Here is a 23,252-nt window from a genome sequence, read left to right as displayed (position 1 = left end):
ATTCTTCTAAAAAGGAAACAACATCAAGTATAAAGCAAAAAAAAAAAAATATCAGTACCCTTTAAAGAGATGTTATTTGTATTTGTCGTAGATTATTATAGGTTTTTGTAACTTTTTTCCTAAAGATGCCATTTCTGAAAAGCCTATAGACAAACATTTTTGTTAATTTAAAACTGTGTTATATCATTTCTGCTACTCTTTTTTTGTCACAGAAAACAGCATAGGTTCTTTTATATTTTTTTGACAAAATTTTTATTAATTTAAAATGCGCTATTTGATTTAGGTGATGAACACCAGTCATTGTTAATATTGTTTTGGTCCCTGATATGGTTTCTCACCAGAGGCGGTTTTAGGGGAGGAACAGAGAGGGCACTTGCCCCAGGCTCAGAAATTTTAGAGTTGCAAAATGTCAAATAAATAATCTAACAGTGATTATCATTTTGTAATTTTATAAAATCTAATTTTTATTAAAATGAATTAGAGGGTGCAGTTAATATATGCCACGTAATTTTGGACCACACAGTTTTGGATCTGAGAATCAGAAAGTGAAGAACCAGGTGATATAAGAACCAGGCCAATAACTATTATTGGCCACCAGACTTAATTAAGGTAACACAATGATTGAAAATTAAATAAAAAATAGGTTAGAGTGGAGTTTGGCTCTTAAAGCTCATTTAGGTTAGACTTGTGTTGGATCAATTTCTAGACAGGACTTTTGCTATCTTGGGAAATAGCTAAGTTAGGTGAATAAAACTTACAGTAATTTTTCTAGAGCCTAAACATTGCCCTGTTAAGAGACTTTTTGAAAGAGGCCTGCTTACTGCCACCCCTTCGTCCCCCAAGAGGGCATTGGCCTTTCGGACTGTCCCTATTTTACTAAAGTGTGACACAATCCAAGTGTAGACCCAATCATCTCTCACTAGAGCCAGCCAAATGGGAATAATTTGTCATCCTTAATCCAATATGTGGTCTCTGTTTTGACAAGCAAGTGAAATGAAAAAGAATATGTAGGCTATTTAATACTAGTGATTTATAAAATAAAAATCAAGAAATAAAAGTTAAGAATCAGAAGACAATCAGCTTTTTGTTAATGTGTGAATAATACTGAAACACTAAAAATATATTTACATCAAAAGGGGATAGCCTAGGCTAATTGGTACCTAGGCTATTTCCAAAAAGAGGTCTTTCTAGATCTATCAATAAACTAATTGTTTTAAGTGAATGATCTTAAGAATAAAAATCAAAAAATAAAACTTTAGAATCATAAGACTATCAGCTTTTTGTTAATAGCCTATAGATCTGTCATGTAGTCAAATTTTAGGATCACCTAGAGGGAGAAGGAGTGGATGTAGGTACTTCAAAATACACTCCTGGGACATACTTTAGCCTGTAGACCCATCCCTGAAAGTTTCATTTTCCTAATCTAGGGTAAAAAACCAGTATCCAATTGAGTAAAATTGTGTAAAACTAAAACCCTCACATATTGTTACCAAAGAGGAATTGAGAAGGATTGGGTATATTAATGAATAGCTAAAAGTCTAAGCTAGCCTATGCATCAATATGGTTATTATTCAGATTATTTAAGATCAACCACTTGTTTTGTTTTTTAGTTGGTATAGTTTTAATATTCATAAATAAAAGGATCCTGATATAACTTAGATAGGCCTAGTCAGTGAGTTACACATATTTATAAGTAGTAGGTTAAATATGTCACTGAGTTATATATTTCTGTATATAACTTATATGCCTAGTCAGTGAGTTACACAAATTTATAAGCAGTAGGCTAAACATGTCACTCAGAGATATATTTCTGTATATAACTTAGATAGGCCTAGTCAGAGAGTTACACATATTTTAAGTAGTAGGATAAATATGTCATTCAGTTACATATTTCTCTATATAAATTAAATAAGCCTAGTCAGTGAGTTACATATATTTATAAGTAGTAGGTTAAATATGTCACTAAGTTATATATTTCTGTATATAACTTATATACCTAGTCAGTGAGTTACACATATTTATAAGCAGTAGGCTAAATATGTCACTCAGTAATACTTTTGTGTATGTAAATTAATTATGCCTATTCATTCAATTAGGCTATTCATTCATTTATTATGAGTATAAAAATTTAGATCAGTTATATAGCTCTGTATAATGATTAAATAGTCCAAGTCAGTGAATTACAAATAGTTGGATTGCGAAAGTTAAATTTGTCACTGAGTTATATATTTATGTATATAACTCATATGACTATTCATTGAGTTACACATATTTATAAGCAGTAGGCTAAATATGTCACTCAGTTATATATTTCTGTATATAACTTATATAGGCCTAGTCAGTGAGTTACACATATTTATAAATAATAGGCTAAATATGTCACTCAGTTATATATTTCTGTATATAACTTAGATAGGCCTAGTCAGTGAGTTACACATATTTATAAGTAGTATGCTAAATTTGTCACTGAGTTATATATTTCTGTATGTAAATTATATAGGCCTAGTCAGTGAGTTACACATATTTTAAGTAGTAGGCTAAATATGTCACTCAGTTATATAATTCTGTATATAACTTATATGCCTAGTCAGTCAGTTACACATATTTATAAGTAGTAGGCTAAATATGTCACTCAGTTATATATTTCTGTATATAACATATATAGGCCTAGTCTGTGAGTTACACATATTTATAAGTAGTAGGTTTAATGTGTCACTGAGTTATATATTTCTGTATATAACTTATTTAGGCCTAGTCAGTGAGTTATGTATATTTATAAGTAGTAGGTTAAATATGTCACTGAGTTATTGCCTTTGCAAAACAAAAGTGATCCGTTTATCTTGCCTCCCCCAGGCCATTCAGCATGTCCCCAGGTGGCGAAAGGGGAACGCTCTACAGATATGTAGGGTACCTCCATAGGAGGCATGGACCAAGGGGGGACCTTGTCCCTGGGGGTCCATAATAGAATCTGGGGCACACTTGCCCGGGGTCATAAATACAGGCGGAGGAGGAAGAAGGCCCCTCAAATGTACACTCAAAGGGCCCACTTGTTTATCCACAAGTTCCATGAGTTGCAAACCTTCTCCCAGCAATGGGTTAAATTGCATGGTGATGCAGAACACCATTGCGGGAGGATCCTCTATAGTAGGACAACTGCGGCAGGGCGGAAGATCCAGATCTATGGACAAAAGCCTCTGTTAACGGCTGCCTCGACCCTTTTGGGGTACCTGCAAGACTGGGGACCTTGAGGTCAACTCTATACCCACTTGAGGAGTGGCACCCCTCGAGGAAATTAGAGCCTGGTAAACGACACAGCATTCGCACGGGATTTTGACTAATGGACAATTCTTCTGGGATTGGTATGTTTTGATGGGCGTCTTTGGGCTGAAAAACCTCTTCCTAGCCAATTTATCTATTACGGGTTGCCTCCCCGTAGTAGCATAATATTTGTAGGCATGAATATATAATGAGTCGGAGGTAATAGGCTTGAGATTGTCTGTGCAGGATTTTGACTCTTGTTGATAGAAGAGCATCGCCAAGTGCTGAAAACCATGTTGTGACAAAGATGGGCCCAGGAATGCACAAAACCCCCCTTTATGGAGGCCCCAGGGACTTCTTGCTGTCTGGGTCTCAGCCTGCTTAAGCACTGTGGGGTCGACGTGAGACGAGATGTGATCCCTGTACTGAACTGGTCTACAGGATCAGTGCTTGTCCTTATACAGAACTAATTTTAATGATTTAAAGAACATGAAAATTGGAACTTGGAATGTAACGACATTAAAAAATGACTATCGTATTGAAATTTTGACTGACAAATTCATACGATTCGAACTGGATCTATTAAGAGTTTCAGAAACTCATATCCCAGGGGGAGGAAGCATGAAAATAGGTGATATATAATTTGTTTACTCAGGCAGGAAGGATGGGGTACATAGACAGGGAGTAGGGCTCATGATGAATAAGGAAGCTGCTAAGTCTTGTTTAGGCTGGGAAGGTATTAATAATAGAACACTAATTGCTCATTTTATGACTAGAAAGTTCAAGGTATCAGTTATAGTAGTATACGCCCCTGTAGAACCGACTGATGGAGATACTAGTGACTCAGATGAATTCTACTTACAGTTACAGGAGCAAATAGACAAGGTCCCACGTAGAAATATGATGTTATTGATGGGAGATTTTAACGCCCAGGTTGGTAGAAATAAGGATAGATGGTATCCCAGCTTAGGTAAATTTGGTGTAGGAAAAGAAAACAGTAATGGATACAGACTTTTGCAATTTTGTAGGTATAACAATCTAGTTATAACCAATACGGTGTTTGGTCATAAAATGGCTCATAAGCTAACATGGTATTCACGTGATGGTAAGACAGCAAACCTTATTGATTATGTTATAGTAAATCGAAGACTGGCTGGATCAATACAAGATACTAGGGTATATAGGAGTGCTGTTATTGATGTTAAAAGTAAAGATCACCATCTAGTAGTGTCAAGGGTTAATTTAAAGCTGAAATATCGGAAGGGTAATTACCTCCCGGGAAGTTATGATGTTAGTAGACTCCAGGATGAGAATTTGAGAGAAACTTTCCTGGAACAGTTGAATACTAAACTTGAGAGTTTAAAATTTGATAATGTGGATGATGGTTGGAATAATTTTAGAAAAATAATTTGTGAAGTTGCTGAAGGTGTATTAGGGAAGAAAGCGAGAACTGCAGCTAAGAATATTAGTGAAAAAGCTTTAAGTTTAATAGAAAGGAGAAAGGACGTGTACAAGAATTATCTGAGTGATAGATCACATGAAAACAAAAGAAATGTAAAGAAAGTGGAGAAAGCATTGAAATATGAACTAAGGAGGTGTGAATTGGAGGCCATGGATAAAATTGCCGAGGATTTAGAAGATGCAGCTAGACGGCATAATAGTAATATATTGTACTGGCACGTTAACAAATTGAGATGTAGTAGTCAATCCGGACTTGTCCAAGTTAAAGATAGGAATGGGGTGGCAATTAGCTATAAGACAAAAGATAAATCGAGATGGGCCGAACATTTTGAGAATTTGCTTAACCGAGATAGAGTTGCAGGAAAAAATATAGAGGAAAATGAAAAAGTTTGTGATACCTTGGATGTGAAGGAAGATTTGTTTTGTGAGGAGGAATTAGAAACAGTACTAAAAGGATTAAAGAATAATAAGGCTCCAGGTGCTGATAGGGTAGTAAATGAGTTTCTTAAATATGGTGGCTCTGAGGTTAGAAATAAGTTATTGGAGATTATGAATATGATTTTTGAAAAAGGGGAAGGACCTAATGATTTTAGGAAAACCTTAATTAAGCCACTTTATAAGAAAGGTGATAAAAGTGAGTGTGGTAATTATCGAGGCATTAGTCTGGTCTCTGTAGGTAGCAAATTGCTTAGTAATATGATACTTTTTAGACTGAGAGATGCCGTAGACAAAGTTTTAAGAGAAGAGCAGTGCGGTTTTAGAAAAGGTAGAGGATGTGTTGACCAAATGTTCACTCTTAGGTTAATAATTGAGAAGTGCCTAAGTTTTCAAACACCTTTGGTCATCAGTTTTATAGATTATGAGCAAGCGTTCGATTCCGTTTATAGTAGACCTTTAGTAAATGTTTAATCCTTGTATGTTATACGAAACAAATACATTAAATTTATTAGTGCTATGTACGAGCATGACACTGCTGCGGTTAAGGTTGGAAGTGAGGTTAGCAGCTGGTTTTGTATTGAATCAGGAATTAAGCAGGGTTGTGTTCTACCCCCCTTTATATGTATTATTTTGATTAGCTTTATCTTAAGGAGCACAGAAAAGGCAACGGGAGAGCGAATAATCAAAAAGAGAAGAATAAGTCTCCTGGGCTTAGATTATGCTAATGATTTAAGCATCCTAAATGAAAGTCTAAACACAATGAATGAAGTTTTAGAGGTTTTGCGAGTTCAGGGTGCTAGTATTGGTTTGAAAATTAATGTTAGGAAGACCAAGTCACTAAGGCTAGGAATAAGTGAAGATGAAAAGGTGACGTTGGGTAATGAAAAGATTGATCAGGTGGGCAGTTTCACTTACCTTTGTAGTATTATTAGTAAAGATGGTGGGAGCAGTGAAGATGTTAAAAATAGAATAGCCAAGGCTCAGGGTGTTTTTTCACAGTTAAAAAAAGTCTGGAAGAATAGGAGGATAAGTCTGCAAACCAAGATTAGAATATTAGAAGCTAAAGTGATGACAGTGGTCAAATATGGCTCTGAAGCATGGACGCTCCGAAAAGCGGATGAAGATTTGCTCGATGTTTTCCAGAGAAATTGCTTAAGGATTGTTCTGGGTACCCGGCTGACTGACCGTATTTCAAACAATAGGCTATACGAAAGATGTGGTTCAATACCGCTTTCTAGGTCTATAATGAAAGAAAGGTTGAGGTGGTTAGGGCATGTTGTTCGGATGAAGGATGACAGATTGCCGAAGATTGTTCTTTTCGGCCAACCATCTAGGGCTAAACGGACAGCAGGTCGTCCCCGTCTGGGTTGGGAGGACGTCATAAAGAAAGATTTAAAGGAAATGGGAACTTCGTGGGCGGGTGTAAAAAGGGAGGCTTTGAATAGATTGGGGTGGAGGAGGAGCGTGCGTAGCTGTGTTGGCCTCAGGCGGCTTGGTGCTGCGATGAGTTGTTAGTAGTAGTAGTAGTTAATATATGAAAATAATTGATAAATTGTTAATGAATAAAAAATAAATAATGTTAATTAAATAATAGTTATTTAAATACTTTGAGTAATGAATTAAAAAATACATTATTAATTAATTAGTAAACCGAAAATAATCCTGTTAATAAATGTAAATTTGGCCTAAAATTTTTTTGGGGAGACAGGGGGGGGCTTATCAAGATCTTGTCCCGGACACAAGAGAGGTCACATCTTCCACTGTTTCACACAACTTTTACTGGAAGATACCGTTTCTGATCAGCCTATAGAAAAACGATTAATTAATTTAAAACTTCAATGCTCAACTAAAAGATAGCAGAATCCAGGCGGTAAACTATCATGAACTAATGCTTAATATGCATGTTTTTATGATCGTAAAAATTCCGTTGCTCAGAGGTTGAGCATATGCAAAAAAAAGTTCTATTGGATCGAAAAGTGATATACTGCTTTATATGGGAAAAAATTGTGTTGAAAACTGTTTATCAACACTTCTGTTGGCTCCATTCAAATGATAATTTTATCCGCAATTGAAGATGGGATTTGTGAAGAGAAAATTCATAGCAAAACTAAAGACATAAACGTCAATAAACCTAGGATCAGTTTATAAGAAAAAAATAATACATTTCTTGTCTTTTACGCTCTGTTTTATATATTTTTTTTCAGCTATTTTTTATAATGTCTGTAATACGGATCTACTAGCAGGAAGTTTAAGGCGTGAATCCCTTCCCCCTCCAACCCGATTATTTGTCATATTCAATTGCTTAATGCATTGACCTTCTCCAAGGCCAAATTTAATTCAATGCCTGTTTCAACTAGAGCTCTCTTCATCCCTAGATCTGCGCAGAACGTCCCACGGGGATTCCCTGAGGAACACTGAGATAATGTTTACTCATTGAACCAAATGGAAACTTTACTAGAAATATTCTGTAAATAGTATGGAAGGGGGAAGGGCTTATACATTTATTTTGTATCAAGGGCTGCGCAAAGATGTAAGGGTATACGAAAGGGTTTAATGTACTTTTTATGTATTATATTTTATACATATAATATACTTAATATGTTATAGTTTTATATTGTATGTTATATAACATTATAGTATTTTAGTATATTATGCTGGTTATAATATAACACTAATAATTATTGTATTTTGTTATTTGTTTAATAAGTTATTTGTTTATTTTTATTTTGTTTTAACACTTTTAATCTGAAAGTGGCAAGAATGTATTACTTTCCATAATTTTTAGTAGCGTTGTAGACAAGTTTTTTTTCTGGTAATTTTTAGGAATGTTGTAGTTGGTATCATAGGAAAGTCACGATTTCTTGTTTTATTATTTCTTATTCCAATATGATCTTCATGAATCATAAATAGGTAGAATTTATTATTTATGAAGATCTCCCAATTATTACTTTTGGGTAAAAGAAGTTTGGTTAGATGGTGTTGTAAAAGCTCGAAAAAATCAGTGAACTGTCATGAAATTGTTGTTGGCGAATGTTTATTACCATTTCGGATTAATTGGTTTTTAACTAATGTTTTCTTTATTTTCAATTTTTAATTCTAATTAATCAGTTAATTTAAATTAATTTCTTAATTAATGGCTTTTTAATCTTGTATTGAATTAATTGGCTAGTATGGAATACTGGTATGATATGGAAATAGGAGTACACTTTTCCCTCAGTTGTTTTAACAATGTTTAGGTTAAACAGTCCATTGTTATATTTTTCTTTGTGTGAGTGTGCGAGAATTCAACTTAACGTTGACAAGTTAGTATCATACGTACTATAAAAAAAACTGTGCAATGTATTATGTAAAAAGAAATAAAAATGATCTGTAAACGAGGACTGTAAACGTTTCTTTATTCTGCCTTTTTATCGAATTGTAAAATTCTGTACTAGTTTATTTATGTATAGGTTTCAAATTGGTGCCCTACCTGCATCAGGCATGTGCAAATGAATTTTTTTTGGTGGGGGGAGCGGGAGGGGCTTATAATAGAAAAAACGATTTATTTTAATTTACGTAAAATGTCCATAGAAATTCAAGGACATTTAATATTTCGGGGCCTGGGCTCTAAGCTCTGCTCTCCCTTGCTTACGACCCTTACCTAAACATTGTTCATTGTATTTAGTACAAGTTTGAACTTTTAAAATACACGGAATTCTATAAAATTCAGGAGACTTAAGGACGTAACGACAAGATTTTTTTTTGGTCATATCAGACCTTCGCAAGAAGTTTTGTCCTGCACCAAAAAGGACTAGTGTTTAGCAAAGTATAATCATCTACTGATTAAGTACAGTCAAAACTCTCCAAAAGTGACCCCGCGTACCTCAGCGCCTCTAGATGGAAAATGTTGTACTACTTAATCGCTCCGAAAGAATAAATTAAATTTAATACAGCTTTTACGGAACAAGTATAATCACCTACGGAACTTGTGATTTACTCGCCAGGTTTACATAGATATGGAATCGTCTCCGGAGACAAAGGGTTACTTTTTTTGTGTGGAAAGGATAGGTTTTGTCAGTACTTGTTCAGTATGTGTTTGTACTTTGGTGTTTAGGTAGTAGCTATGGAGGATGAGTGCAGTAAGATACGGGTATCTTGGGTGACTGCCGAAATGTGAATGTAAGAGGAGTGCTTAAAAGTGAAGTTATGTAGATTTTTGTCGAGAATGAATTTGAATGGTTGTTAAGTCATAGGTGCAGCTATCCAGTACTTTGAGTCTTTTTTTGTTTGTTTGGTTTGGAGCGATTTTGGCGGTTCAAGGATACGAGGCGAGGACGAAGTTTGTATTGGGCCTTAGAAAATTTGCTTGATTTTTAAAAAAGGGGGAAACACCTCAAAAAGTTGAATGATCTTAAGGAAAATTATACTGTCAGCTTCAGCATATGTGAGCACCCTACTGTAGAGGTATCGCTATCTTCAAAAAATTTGCATATCTACAAAACAGATATCTATATAAAAAAAAATGTGGAATTTTGTAGTTTTTGCCAGAAAGAAGATCACGGATGCGTGTTTTTTTGTTTTTTTTTCAGGGGTGATCGTATCTAACCAACGGTCTTAGGAGATCGAGAGATGACTCATTTGAACGGAAATCAAAATTCTAGTGCCTTTTTAAGAGACTAAAAAGATTAAGGGGTAATTTGCTCCCCCTCCCATACTCCTTTTTTCACCAAACCTATCCGATCAAATTTTGAGATCACCGTTTTATTCACCATAGTTGGAGTATCCAATAACTATGCCTTTGGGGTTGACAAGACCCCATGTAGTCCCTAGGGAAAAGACTTGGAAGGAGAATGTGTTTAATGTGTATTTGTGCTGCTGTTTAATGTATATTTCATGAATTTTTGGTTTATTTTCTGTTATGGGTTCCATTACATACTCAGCTACGGGGAATTGAGGATGACATGCCTTTTTTCATGTTTTATGCCGTGTTTGCTTTATTTCATGTTTCAAATAAATTTTTTAGTATCTTTTTACTCATTCTGCAGTAGAATTCTTTGGTTGGAGTCGAACCTTTATAGCTCATCCCTCAGTACCATCAACAAGATGAAAAACGGATTTTATTTGACCGCATTTTTAAAAATGAACCAGTTGCATGCTTCTAAGGAGGAAAAGAATCAATAGGGTGTATCCTTCTCTGTGACACCTAGCTTTTGTTTTTCTGATTCGAAAATCCTTCAGTCTGCTTTTCCAGAACTACCGTCGACATTGCATCGATGTCATATGCAGTATATATATAAATATATATATATATATATATATATATATATATATATATATATATATATATATATATATATATATATATATATATATATATATATATATATATATATATATATATATATATATATATATATATATATATATATATATATATATATATATATATATATATATATATATATATATATGTATCGTATGACTTAATAGTAGCATTTCCCATTTAGAGGAAGATATAACGTGCTCATGATCTCTAGACATTTGTCTAGCCTATATGCCTAGATTAACTGTGCCCAAGATTTAAGCTCGTATGCTCATGTGACACTTCGTGGAACTTGCTCATGATTTCTAAACAAATGTGATCCGTCATTCCATATGCCTATATTTAAGCCCAGGTTTAAGCATGCTCAGATTAAGTAAAAAGGTATGATAACTTGAACGTATTTTTATTATTATTGTAATTTGTAGTCATTGAGTAATCTTTATCCATTGTAGTTTATTTGAAGGGTAACGCCATTTTTTTGTGTTTGAAAAGAAACTAGGTGAAAATCGTGTAGCTATTGAACATATTTTTAATACCAGAAATATGGGCACAGGGCGTATGGCACTGGAATCCTACCTCACCTCCCAACCGTGATTCCTGAGCCTGCCCATTGTTAATGCTATCTACATATGTAGTAAAAGCAGTACTCATTGATGCATGTTTTCGTACCTGAAACATTTATTATTTGAAGACGCATACGCCTATTAGATTTAGCCTTTTTTAATATATGTAAAGGTCCTCTTATCTTTATTATGAAAAGCTAAACCCAATGTGTGACTTATTTTTTCTCTTTTTTTAGATGAAGCCCCGCCACTAGAGGAAAGTGTCAAAGAAATGATAGTTGAACTTCAAGATGAAAACAAAAAACTTCATTCATTAAATTCCACACTACATGAGAAAAATCATACACTTGCTCTTAAGGTACGTTGGAACATAATTGGATCTAAGGGGGAGGAACAAGCGCCCCGGGCAGCACCCCCGGGTGGTGTCAAAACAAACTAAAGAGGTAAATTGTAAAAAAAAACTTTCCAAAAGAAAGAACTCGGTTTTTGAAATTATCTTAGTTGTTTTACCCAAATGTTTTGTCGGGCATAATTTACACGTTTTTAGTATCCTCTAGCATTTCCCTCCTGTTTTGCTTTAAGCGTTTATTTGTGCATTTGGAAGATAGAGCGATATAGTGGGCGTGGGTGAGGCATCAGCAGTTGTCTTTTGTCCAGCTAGGTAAGCTTCCTAGTTAGGTATGTCCCCCTGCTAAGAATTTTAAGAGTTTCTAAACGACACCAAATCTCAAAATTTAGGAAGGCAAAGATTTTTCTCCTTTTTTTATAATGAGGACAAAAAAAATATATATATATTTCGAAATCTGGGGATATAGCTGCTTTTTTCCAATGACAAAAAGAGTATTCCCCTGCGAATTTCTCCACGTTGCCCTTGAATCTTTCTGATTTAGGGGTTTCGACAAACCAACCCTCGATGGACTAGATTCAAGTATACTTGCTTAATGACAAAATAACAATTTTATTTCGTTTAATGTTTAATCATTTGCATTGCAACTCATACGTCATTGCTCCATGTTGAAACAGTTTTCAAACAAAAGTGTGAGACTTAAGCTACTGAAATTAGGATTAATGGTTCCCAAGCAACGTTAGCATATTCATAGCTTTACCTAAATTTTGTTTAGTTTACATTTAACATTTAAACGACTTAATGTCAGAGAAAGAGACGAATAAAAGTTTTCTAACAGTTGAAACTCCGCCTTAATTTGTGTAGTGGCGTGTCTTAATTGATGGATAACGATAATAACGATCCTTTATTTTTGGGCATTAACGCGAAGAAGGTGGATTTCGCTAATAATACTTAAGTAGAACACTGTTGTATTTTTCTTATTTATCTAAGATTTGATGTAATTCACGTTTACAGAAAGTATATTTTATAATTGTCTTTTAAAGAAAGGAGAGACAATACGGAGGAAAATAAAAACAAAAAATTAGAAAGAAAAGAGAGACAATTAGAATGCTAAGGAGACTTGGATATGACTATGGACTCTTCTAATCATCTTATACATGGATCAGAACAAGGTAGCATCTGCTCTTCATAATTTATGTACAAGTTTCTTAAGATATACAAGACGTATGAAATACAGAAAAGAAAGGATATAATAAATGAAAAATCAAATCAAATAGGTGAGAAAAACGAGGATTTTTATTTTATGTTTCATCTATTATATTCTTTTTTTTCTTTGTTTCACACGTCATGTATAGCCAGTGTGGTCTTAGCATGTATTTAAGTAACATATAGATACCTTATGACTCTTAAGAGCCAGGTGAAACCTAGCTCTTAAATGTGAGCATTGAAGAGCGAAAGTTTAAAGCAACTTAGTGTATTTGTAACCACCGGTGGCGTATGTCCGCACTTCTTTTTTCTTGCACTTCTGAGATAAAAAAAAGAGAAGAGAGAAATTTGGCTGAAACAAAAGCTAGAAAAATGGTACTCCAAACAGTTGAAATTAAGATCAAAATTTTATGACAAATTGATGAATTGGCAACATAATCTGCAACGCTAGTAGAAGTAAAAGTCACTGCCCTTTTTCGTTGCCACAGGGTGTTACGTGCGTACTAAATCTTTCTTGTGCTTCGGAAAAAAAAAATTAAATAAGAGATCAGATTTGCCAAAAGAAAATCTAGAAAAGTCTCATAATTTTCTGAAAGGAAAGCAAAAAACACAGTATTTCTAAATTAAAAAAAAAAAAAAAAATCAAATTTAAAAATTTTTGACTGTGTGTTAAGTATATTATTGTGTTTGGTACTATAATTGTACTATGTAAATATACATATCTGTATATATATATATATATATATATATATATATATATATATATATATATATATATATATATATATATATATATAATATATATATATATATATATATATATATATATATATATATATATATATATATATATATATATTACGCTTTACGTTCTACTATCCTAACTCACTAAAATTTAACAAGGGTAAGGCCTTTGACCATATTTGAGCGCGTAAAGTTCTTTTTAAATAAATATTTTCATTGTATTTTTCAAAAGTAGCAGAAATAAGTGAGTTGATAGGAGAGAGAGAGAGAGAGAGAGAGAGAGAGAGAGAGAGAGAGAGAGAGAGAGAGAGAGAGAGAGAGAGAGAGAGAGAGAGAGATTTATTATAAACAAACAAACAATTTAACATCAGTTTAGCGGCCATCCCAAGAAGTAAAATCTTGTCCAAGGAGGTGGCAAAAATACTCTAACATAACAAAACAAAAACGACCTATCTATATTACAGTCCCCAAACAGCACCACAAACCTTACACCTTAATATTTTCATTAGATTTAATATCATATTCATAATAATAATCATCACCTCCAGGAGCAATAAATAATTACCAATATATTAAAAAAAAAAAAATAAAAACCACTAAAATTCATGCTTACTAAAAATTCCTTTAATTACTATCTTAAACGAAGAAATATCACCTATATTTTTTATAGTTTGATCAAGATGGTTCCAACTTCTGATATAAAACTGGTACTTTTTAGAAAATGACTTATATAGTTATATGCAATAAATAAGTACCATCAACTGGACCATTCCCCCCCCCCCCCAAAAAAAAAACAACTAAATCCAGCACTGCGTTGGAATTTCTTCTCTTTTTTAGAATTGTCTTTTATTTAAGCGCTCTGTCATGTTGTCAGTAAGTTAGTTCAGTTTATTTTTGGTCTGAAGAGAGACTCCAGTATTATTCTTTCTTTTGTTCCAATGGGATAGATGTGAGGGGGAGGGGTTGCGGACAATCTACTCTTTTTACTATCTGTTTTAAAGCGCGTCTTTGTGTAGCAAATTTGTAAAAAAAAAAATTTAGCTGCTTAACTAACTTGTAGCGTCAATAAGTTCTCATTTAGCTAGTGTTGTTCACTGTAAATTATTCTCCCTTATATTTTCTTGAGAAGCAAACAATACACATTCATCAAAACTTCAACTAAGTATGTTGACTAAAGCAGTTAAGTATGTAAAGTATGTAACTAAAGTACTTGTTAACTCAACAAAGGAAGGGGGAATGAAAGGATAAGAAAATTTGGACGGATTGTATTTATCATTAAGGATATGTGTAATTGCCTAAGTCTGAAGCAGGAAAAGGGTTGGAATTGTAATTTTAATTAATTGGGTTATACGGGTCTAAGGAGAGAGTGGGGATTTTGGAACTTTGATTCTGTTTGGGATTGATTCTTGTTTTTATTTTTTTTTTTTTTTTTTTGCAAAAGCACCGATTCTTCTATTCTTTTTTTTAAACGCTCAAACGTTTTTTTCTTGAAGAGGCAGGAATGTCCATGGACACTATCATAGGCTCTATAATCCTTCATTTTGTCCTAATAAAGGGTAAACACCATATTCTGAATTTGGGGTGTCGGCTGGTCTTGAATGTCAAATTTATATTTTTAGACCGCAAGTCTTAAACCTTTCCTTTGACGTGGATGGGTAACTTTTCCTCTGTACTAATCTCAGTTGTCATCTCTAAGAACAAACAATTATTGACAGTATTAAATTGTAACAGCTTCGATGGCTAATCCTTGTCCACCGTGTGAGCCAGTCATGACTCCTATAGGTATTTTTAAAGGCTTGATACATGGTTTTCGCCCTTGGGGTTGTTTTACCACCATTAGCGCCTACTGAACGAAGCAGAGAAGCGTCAGGGCTACTGAAGGCATATCGAGGAAAGTAGGCTGGGGAAGGAGGGTGCCCCATGTAAATCAATAAAGTAGAAGTTTACTTCTTACCTCTTGCTTATTTACTTTCGGCGAGAACCAGACGAAGAACTCTCCTGCCCGACACCAGTGGATTTTGGACTTACATCCGACGGCCACTTTTATTTTTTGGCTGCAGCTTCCCTGGCAATCTTCAGTCAGTCACTTTCCCATCTCAAACCATGCCTCCGGAACCTTCCTTATGGTTCAAGGTCCTCTTTGAATCTTTGCCAAACGTTTTTTCTTCTGTCCTCCCGAGTAGAAGTACTGCTTGTCTCCGCTAGAAGTAACTCATGGCAAGCCACTAGCCTATTCCTGCCTTTGGGCATTTACAAGGTCGACTTGTCAAAAGGAATTCCCCGGCCTGGCACACTATGTCCCTGGTGACGACTGGTGATAAAATGATCAGCTGTGTCGTGTTTGTTATCTAGTTCTTGTTCGTAAACACTGTGTTTCAGGGATTGTGTCTTGATAAATTCCTGAAATTGTGCTTGTGTTGTATTTTTGAAAGTAAAAAGAAATTGTGCCTTACTTCGAAAGTTTTACTTTAAACTGTCTCGTTTTCTTAATGTTTTTTTTTTGTTTTTTTTTTTTTTTTTTTATAACAAGGAGCTCCAAGAGCAACTAACAGCAAGGGAAACAGAAACTGCCGAATTAAAAAATAGACTAGATGATATACAGTATGAGTTTGATAGAATTCGAAAATCGAACCACAATTTGGAGCATAATCTAGCTGATGCCTTGGAAAAACTAAAGCAGTACCAGGCTATAACTCCCTCTATTGGAGGTAGTGGGACTGAAGACAAGCCAATATCTAAACTTACCAATTACAATAAGGGAAAGGTATGGTATGATATTTATTGCAAAAAAAGACTCAATGGTTGTCGCCAGGGCCGTCACGTATGGGGAGAGGGGTGGTTCCCCTCCCAATGTTTTCGAGCAGTCGGTAAAACCGTGACGCGAAGCGCCACGACTTTTCCGACTGTGCTAAAAAAAAATTATTCGGTTAAATTTAGACCGTAAAAATACTGACATGTCATCTACAGAAATCTCGAACTCGGTCGGTAAACACAGCAGATTTTCCGAGTTCTGCCGTAATTATACAGGTGATGTCGTAATTTTCTATTTGGTTAAATAAAGAGCATGAAAATAGTGACGTGGAATTTACTTTTTACCGACTCGGGCAGTGATTTTACGCATCGTATTCAAAACGGACATTATGCTAATTATTGAAAAAAAACAGTCGGTAAAAATAACCAGCCAGTTGGTAAAATTCCGCCCCTCTCCCCAAAAATAACATTTTGGTTAGTAACGACCCTGGTTGTCACAACAAACAAAATAATTACAAATGACAAATAATTTTAATTCCTAAATTTTTATTTAAAAAAAAAACGGAAAAAAAAATTCGAAGAAAAGTATCAAAATAATGAAGAAACCAAGAAACAACGGTGATTTTCACCCAGTAGAAAAGAAAGCGAAAAGACCAATCAGATATTTTGGCAAGCACCTCCGCCATGCCGTCCTCAGTGCTCAACATAAAAAATAACACTAACCTTTTTAAGTAAACTCTAGCGAGACAGAGAAAATGCTGAAACAAAAGCCAAGCCAGAACAAATGAAAGACTATTCAACAATTAGATTGGCCATGAATTCTGTCTCTAGCTATTAACGCTGCCTGTCTACTAACCGAATTTTTGTTAATTCGGATAATTAATCATGGTTTAAAATGAGAAGTTGTATTTATGGATTCCCTTTGTATTAAATTATCGTCAAATGATGTTTACTAAAATATTAACATTTTAGATTTACATAAAAACTAGCGACAATTTCCAATGTGTTTTATACTTAACCTGAGGTCGGCTGATAGTATCTCAACATTCCCTCCCAGTTCCACTCATCAGCCACTCTCAACCATAATAACCAGGCTCAAATGTATTATCTCTTTCCCCGATGTTTCATACTCACCCATTAATTGAAACACTTTCTTTCACACACCCACATAATGGGAATTCAAGTCTCCTTATATTCTCAGTATTTGCTATTTTTCTTTAAGAGCCAAAGACTAATTCCTTAATTTGAAAGAATTCAGGCGGCGAGGAGATTTCTTTGATATATTTTAAGATAATGAATAATAATCCCAAATCTCTGAAGGCAATTTTTTTTTTATAGAAACAATGGTAGGCAAATGAAGATAGCCTTCCCTCTGATCCATCATGGAGGTTTTTGGAAACCTTCTGATGTATGTCCAGGAACCAACTTAAGATTGTAAAAGTTGTTTGTAGGCCGGATCATCGCTGATGAATTTATCACTAATTATCATTGCTTACTCTAATATATTCTTCTCTATTGGTTCTTTATATTATATATTATATTATTCTATATATTATATTGTATTATATTTATTTTAATAAATTATATTAATTTTCATTATATTATATATTATATTATTCTATATATTATATTGTATTATATTTATTTTAATATATTATATTAATTTTCATTATATTATATTATCATATTCTTTATTGGTTTTTAATAATATATTCTTCTCTATTGGTTTTTATGCTGCTTTGCTGTGTTCGACTTGATATTTCTGTCGTGGAATTTTGTTTTTATTCGAAATATATCTTCATTTGTGAATAGAAAAGGGGTGTTTCTGTCAAACTCCTCTATCGGCTCCCTTCTGAAACAGTTTTCTCTGTTATGTGTACCAGGCCACCTACAGTATCGTACACTGTACCAGAAAGTATGTTATCTTAAAAAACCTTCTCCAAAGTAGGAACATTAGCAGGGTCATCGTTTGGGGAGGGGGGGGAAGGGGTATTTGTCCCCCATCCTCCCCAATTATTTGGAGAGAAAAAATTATAATATAGCCCATCCCCCTTGACTATCCGGATATGAATCCCTCTTGTCCCCCCAATAAAAAGGCTGGAGCTACGCCTCTGAAAATTAATAATGGGAAAACTGAAGTGAACCTTAAAAAATGTTAAGCCAAAGGCTAAAATGTGTGAGGTTTAAAATATGTATTTCTTGTTTGTTTTCTTTTCTTTGTTTTCTCTTTTTTTTGCATAATGTTTTAGTAGTCTTAACAAATGTTTAGTTGTTCTAGTTAAAGTTTCTTTTGTTGTGTTTTTTTTTTCTTTTTTCCTTTATATATTTATGTGGTTCCCTAAAGATTCCTGTGGACCTCTGAATTTTCCACCCTATATCATGTGAGTGTACATTCTTTACAATTCAGGGTAGGCAAAATATTTTCCATTTTTACATCATAATTTCTTTGATTAAAACTAATGTCCATATTAATTGATCAACCAGCTGCTCATCATTTTACTAAAAGTAAGATGTGATATATCTTTTTTTTCAGATTTTAATTAAATTTTAGTTTTTTTTTTTTATTATATGAGTTTTGTTTCTGTTTTTTTTTTTATTGCCTAGAAAGGCTTCTGAAGTTGAACTAGAAAAATCAGATTTTTTTTTTTTATATATATATATTTCTACTTATATTTCCTTGAAGGTTGAAGAACTAGTTAGAGAACTCGAAGAGCAAAAGGAACTATCGGCGAACAGGCTTGCAGAATTGGATAAGCTTCATCAAGACTACAAATCTGTACTGCAGCAACTGGAACATCTTAAGATGGATGTGAGTAAAGTAACCTTTAAAATGTAGTACTATAACTAGTCATAGGACGACAAATCAGAGTCAGAAAGCGTCAGTTTTCAAAAGATCAGGATTGATTAAATTTTCCTGATAGTTGAAACGATTCTATTGTGTAATTCAATTTTTCGTAAAAAAGAAAATTAATATATCTTACTGAAATCAGAGATTCTCATCTGTTTGAAAAATAAAGATAAGCACGCGCATAGGGTTGGAGGACCTTTAGGCTTGCGCATTTCCTCAGAATCTTAAAATTTTAACAATTTTACTCATGAGAACTTAAACTTTTTATGTAATTTGTTTATATTTTTCTAACTTCAACTATTCCACAAAAAAAAATGCCAAAACGATGAAAAGAAAGGTGTATCAAAATTAGCGGTGGAATATTTAGTTGGAATCAAATATTGCGATAATCGGGGTGTTTGAATTAGACCCCGGTGCCGCGCCGGCGGATCGACCGAACGCCACCCCCGGCAGAGGCGGCGGCGTTCGGTCGACTTTAAATTAATTTTGCTGCAATTCTTTATTGCGTCAACCGCAAAGTCGGAGCTTTTCCTTCTCGTGTGGTTTAGTATTTCGATTTTCCTGATTAGAAATCAAGCAGGGCTTGCACTATCCCCGAATTCTCGGGTATATCCCCAAAAATCTATGCGTCACCCCGAAAAAAATTTGGTTCCCCGAATCCCTGAAAATCACGCAATCACGGTGCCACCCCTAGCGTTTTATCACCAGTGACTTTTTCTGCCAAATATTACTTTGCATACCATAATTCTTCACTGCTCTACTGTTCGTTAGTTTTCGTCTCTTTTGTTACTTTGCATAAAAACCAGACAGATGCAATATGCTATTGCAAATATTGCAATATACACACTTCTTCATATGTTGACAAAAAAAGTATCGTCTTTATGAAATGAGTAAATCATTTCGAATGCAGTTTCCGAATCGCTACTTCTTACATCATTCTTAGTCAAGAATTTTATTTTCAAGTTTAATAGAATTATAGAACGCATTCACTATTATACAGCTTCAGCCTTCAGTTGGATTTTGAAATTGACAGCTGACAGATTTTTTCTACAGCTGAATTGTAAGTTTGCAGAATTTTTTTTCTTTTGCGTTTTTTGGATAAGATTTTCTTAATGTTTAATACTCAACTGTTCAACGCCTGACAGAAAATACAATCTTCTTTCTGAAACATTTTTACCCCCCCCCCCCTTCTATTGAGACAAAATTTAGCTATAGACTAAGCTATGTACAAGATTGGGGAAATGAAGATTGAAACGGAAGTGACCCCAAAAATATGATTCATAAATAATTTGTAATTTTTGCCTATAGGGGGGGGGGTAGGGGGCTATCATTTTTTAAATGATAACACCTCATTTTTTTTATTGAAAGCAGGCATGCCAAAAAGATAATTATTTTTTTCATTTAAAGTGGAGACAGAAGAAAATGATATCAAATTCCCTGGGAAACCATTGAAATATTTTGATAGACCCAGGGCCTCCCATTGGGACTTGTTCATTGTCTTGGGTATTTTGTGAGTTCTCATTGGCTAGTGGCCAAATTTAGCTTTTGTGTCTACTCTCGTTTATTAGATTCTTTGGATGTTATTGAATGCCACGGCGAATCAATGACTCATTTTGCCAATAATTTGAGGTATATCTGAATAATTTTGACATTTTTGTTGTTGTCATTGTACCCCTTTACTCATACCCTCAATTTTTTTTCAAGGAACACTAATCTGTTTAACGTTATTTTGAGTGTTGTTTGAACCATATAGTGACCTAATTAGTTATAAAGTAATTTTTTTTTGTAATGTAAAGCTGAGACGGTATCCTATCAAGGTGGTATCCAGAGGGGGGGGGGAGGTAGGGAGGTATTACATCTAAATGATAATATCTCGATATTTTTTCAATGAAAGCAGGAATGTCAAAAAGTTAATTCTTTTTTAATTTAAAGCAGAGACGGCATCCTATCAAGGTGGTATCCAGAGGAAGGGGGGGGGGGTATTGAGCTATAATATTTAAATGATAATACCTCGATTTTTTTTAAAGCAGGGATGCCAATTATTATTTTTTTTATTTAAAGCAGAGACGGTATCCTATCAAGATGGTATCCAGAGGGGGGGGGGGCATAGGGCTTTATTATATTTAAGTGATAGTACCTTGATTTTTTTTTATTGAAAGCAGGGATGCCAAAAAGTTGAAAAGTTGACAAAAATTAACAAGATTGATACAGTACTTGTATAATTTTATCGTCCAAAGGGAAAGGAATATATGCGTCCAACCCGTTTTTTTTTCTTATTGATGAAACGTTTTTACTTTGAAAACATTCATTCATAAGTACCAGACAGATTCACACTAAAACGAACTGGTGTGACGAAAGCAGTATCGACATCCCTACCTAACGTTGCGGTCGAGTGACAATGGCGCCGGTCTAGTGCCCAAGTTACATTAAAAGGTCAGGTCATAATAAAAGCTTTCAATTTGGGAAGATCAAGGAGGAGTCTTTGTCAGTCTTATGACCTCAGTGTACTAGATGTTGCAACGTTCTTACGTATCTACAGTGGTTTAAAAATTTCGATCACCCCACAAATGATTACCAAAATATGCACAAATATAATAAATGTAACATTTGGAATATTATAACACTTTTCAAAGCTTTGAAGAAAAGCAAAAGGCTAAATACCCCTAACTACGCTTGAAACCTATTTTAAAAAGAAACTCTTTGGAGAATTCCATGGATATGACCATAGCAGAAGCTTGAGCCTGGGTGAGGATCAAAGAGGAGTATTTGAGTGTTTTGACCACAGGTAACTTATTGTTGCGACTTTCTTAAATTTGGTAATTTTTGTGAGCATTTGGAAAACAAAGCTTAAACTCAATAACTGATTCTAAGTGTCTTAACATTTTGCTTGGATTAAAAATGACAAATTAGGAAGAAAAGTTCAACATCTTCCTGGAGCTACTTCAGTCTGCATGTTATTTCATTTAATTACATTTAAAACGGACGAGCTTTTCATTTTTTACGTAAGAAAATAGCTGGCACTTCATTTTTCTTCATACCGAATAAACCATCAAGTGTTTTTTTTTTCATTGTGATTGAAGTGTTCTCATGGGAAGTGTTCATCATCTATTTTTTAATTTAATACAATTTACTCCTTTTAGATGCAGTTTATAATTTGACTGATATTAGGTATTTATGAGCTTATAATTTGGAATGGATCCCCAAAAGAAAAAATGAATAATATCCAAAAGAGCATCCAAAAGCAATAAAAAAAACAGCAGTTCAGCCTTATCTTAAATGTCATATATTCTATAAAGAAGCCAAAAAAACTTTAAAATGCATTTTTTTTAATTGTTATTAAAAACAATTTTTTAATATAAGAAAGGCTTCTTAGGAATTTAAAAGAGCAAAAAAAACAAAAAACAATCAATATCAAAGTCGCCCATTTCAACTTTTTTAAAGGTGACAAAACAGATATAGGCAAAGGGCATTATGAAAAAATTAAGCTTCTAAGTTCAAAGTTGTATTCAAAGTTTTTACCCAGATAACTGACGAAATTTGTGATAAGGTATATGAAGTTTCGTATGCAGCAATGCTCGATGAAAAAAAAACTACTAATTTTGATAATTGTTTATATTAAAAATACATAGCTAATAGATACTTCAACTACTCGTATTATGCAAGGGTTCTGAAACGCCACAGCCATTTCGTTTCTATCAGATTTCTACTTCTCTTGATGAATAACGAAGAAGACCAGTTTCCAGCCAGCGACTTGTGAATTTCTTAACTCAAGAATAGGCTCAAATCTGTTGTAAATTGAAGCTGTGATTTGAGAAAGCCTGATGAAAAAATTAATGTTTGCGGTCAACATTGATCGTGCCGGTGGCGCGCCGCCGACATCTTACCGGCGGTGCGGCGGCGGCGCGCTGTTTTGCCCCCCCCTTCCCCCCCACCGCCGCCGGTCTTCCCTCATCGGCGCTGCGCCGGGGTCTAGTTTAAATTACATCAAGAACCGAGATATTAAGAAATAAGTTGCAAAAAATAAACAGCAAATAAGCAACAAAAACAGATAAGTAACAATAAAGTTTATAATAGTAATAAAGTTTTAACTGAATCTTCTTAAGTAATATTGCTTGAAAAAAAGTAAACATATAATCCCAGTCCAGGTTGGATCGGAATTCTACCGAGAAGCGAGTTACTATTCCCAATTCTTGAAACAATTCCACTACTCAATTCAGCTCAATCATAAAAAAAAGTAATTATATATATATATATATATATATATATATATATATATATATATATATATATATATATATATATATATATATATATATATATATATATATAAACAAT

The 23,252-nt window shown here is 34.0% G+C and overlaps 1 protein-coding gene across 1 annotated transcript in view; it reads left to right on the top strand.

Annotated features, from left to right (window-relative positions):
- Positions 1 to 23,252, top strand: part of Bre1 (E3 ubiquitin-protein ligase Bre1) — a 96,983-nt gene that overhangs the window by 28,918 nt on the left and 44,813 nt on the right. Inside the window, exons 5-7 of the mRNA XM_089086528.1 lie at positions 11,259 to 11,380; positions 15,849 to 16,082; positions 18,753 to 18,878. Coding sequence (XP_088942654.1) covers positions 11,259 to 11,380; positions 15,849 to 16,082; positions 18,753 to 18,878 — 482 coding nt within the window. The remainder of the gene's footprint in view (positions 1 to 11,258; positions 11,381 to 15,848; positions 16,083 to 18,752; positions 18,879 to 23,252) is intronic.

This window comes from Artemia sp. Qi Xiang Cuo, chromosome 3 (genome assembly GCF_049724085.1).
Source record: "Artemia sp. Qi Xiang Cuo chromosome 3, ASM4972408v1, whole genome shotgun sequence".
Lineage (NCBI taxonomy): Eukaryota > Metazoa > Arthropoda > Branchiopoda > Anostraca > Artemiidae > Artemia > Artemia sp. Qi Xiang Cuo.
The sequence above is the reverse complement of the archived record's forward strand: the minus strand, read 5'-3'. Positions and strand labels throughout refer to the sequence as shown.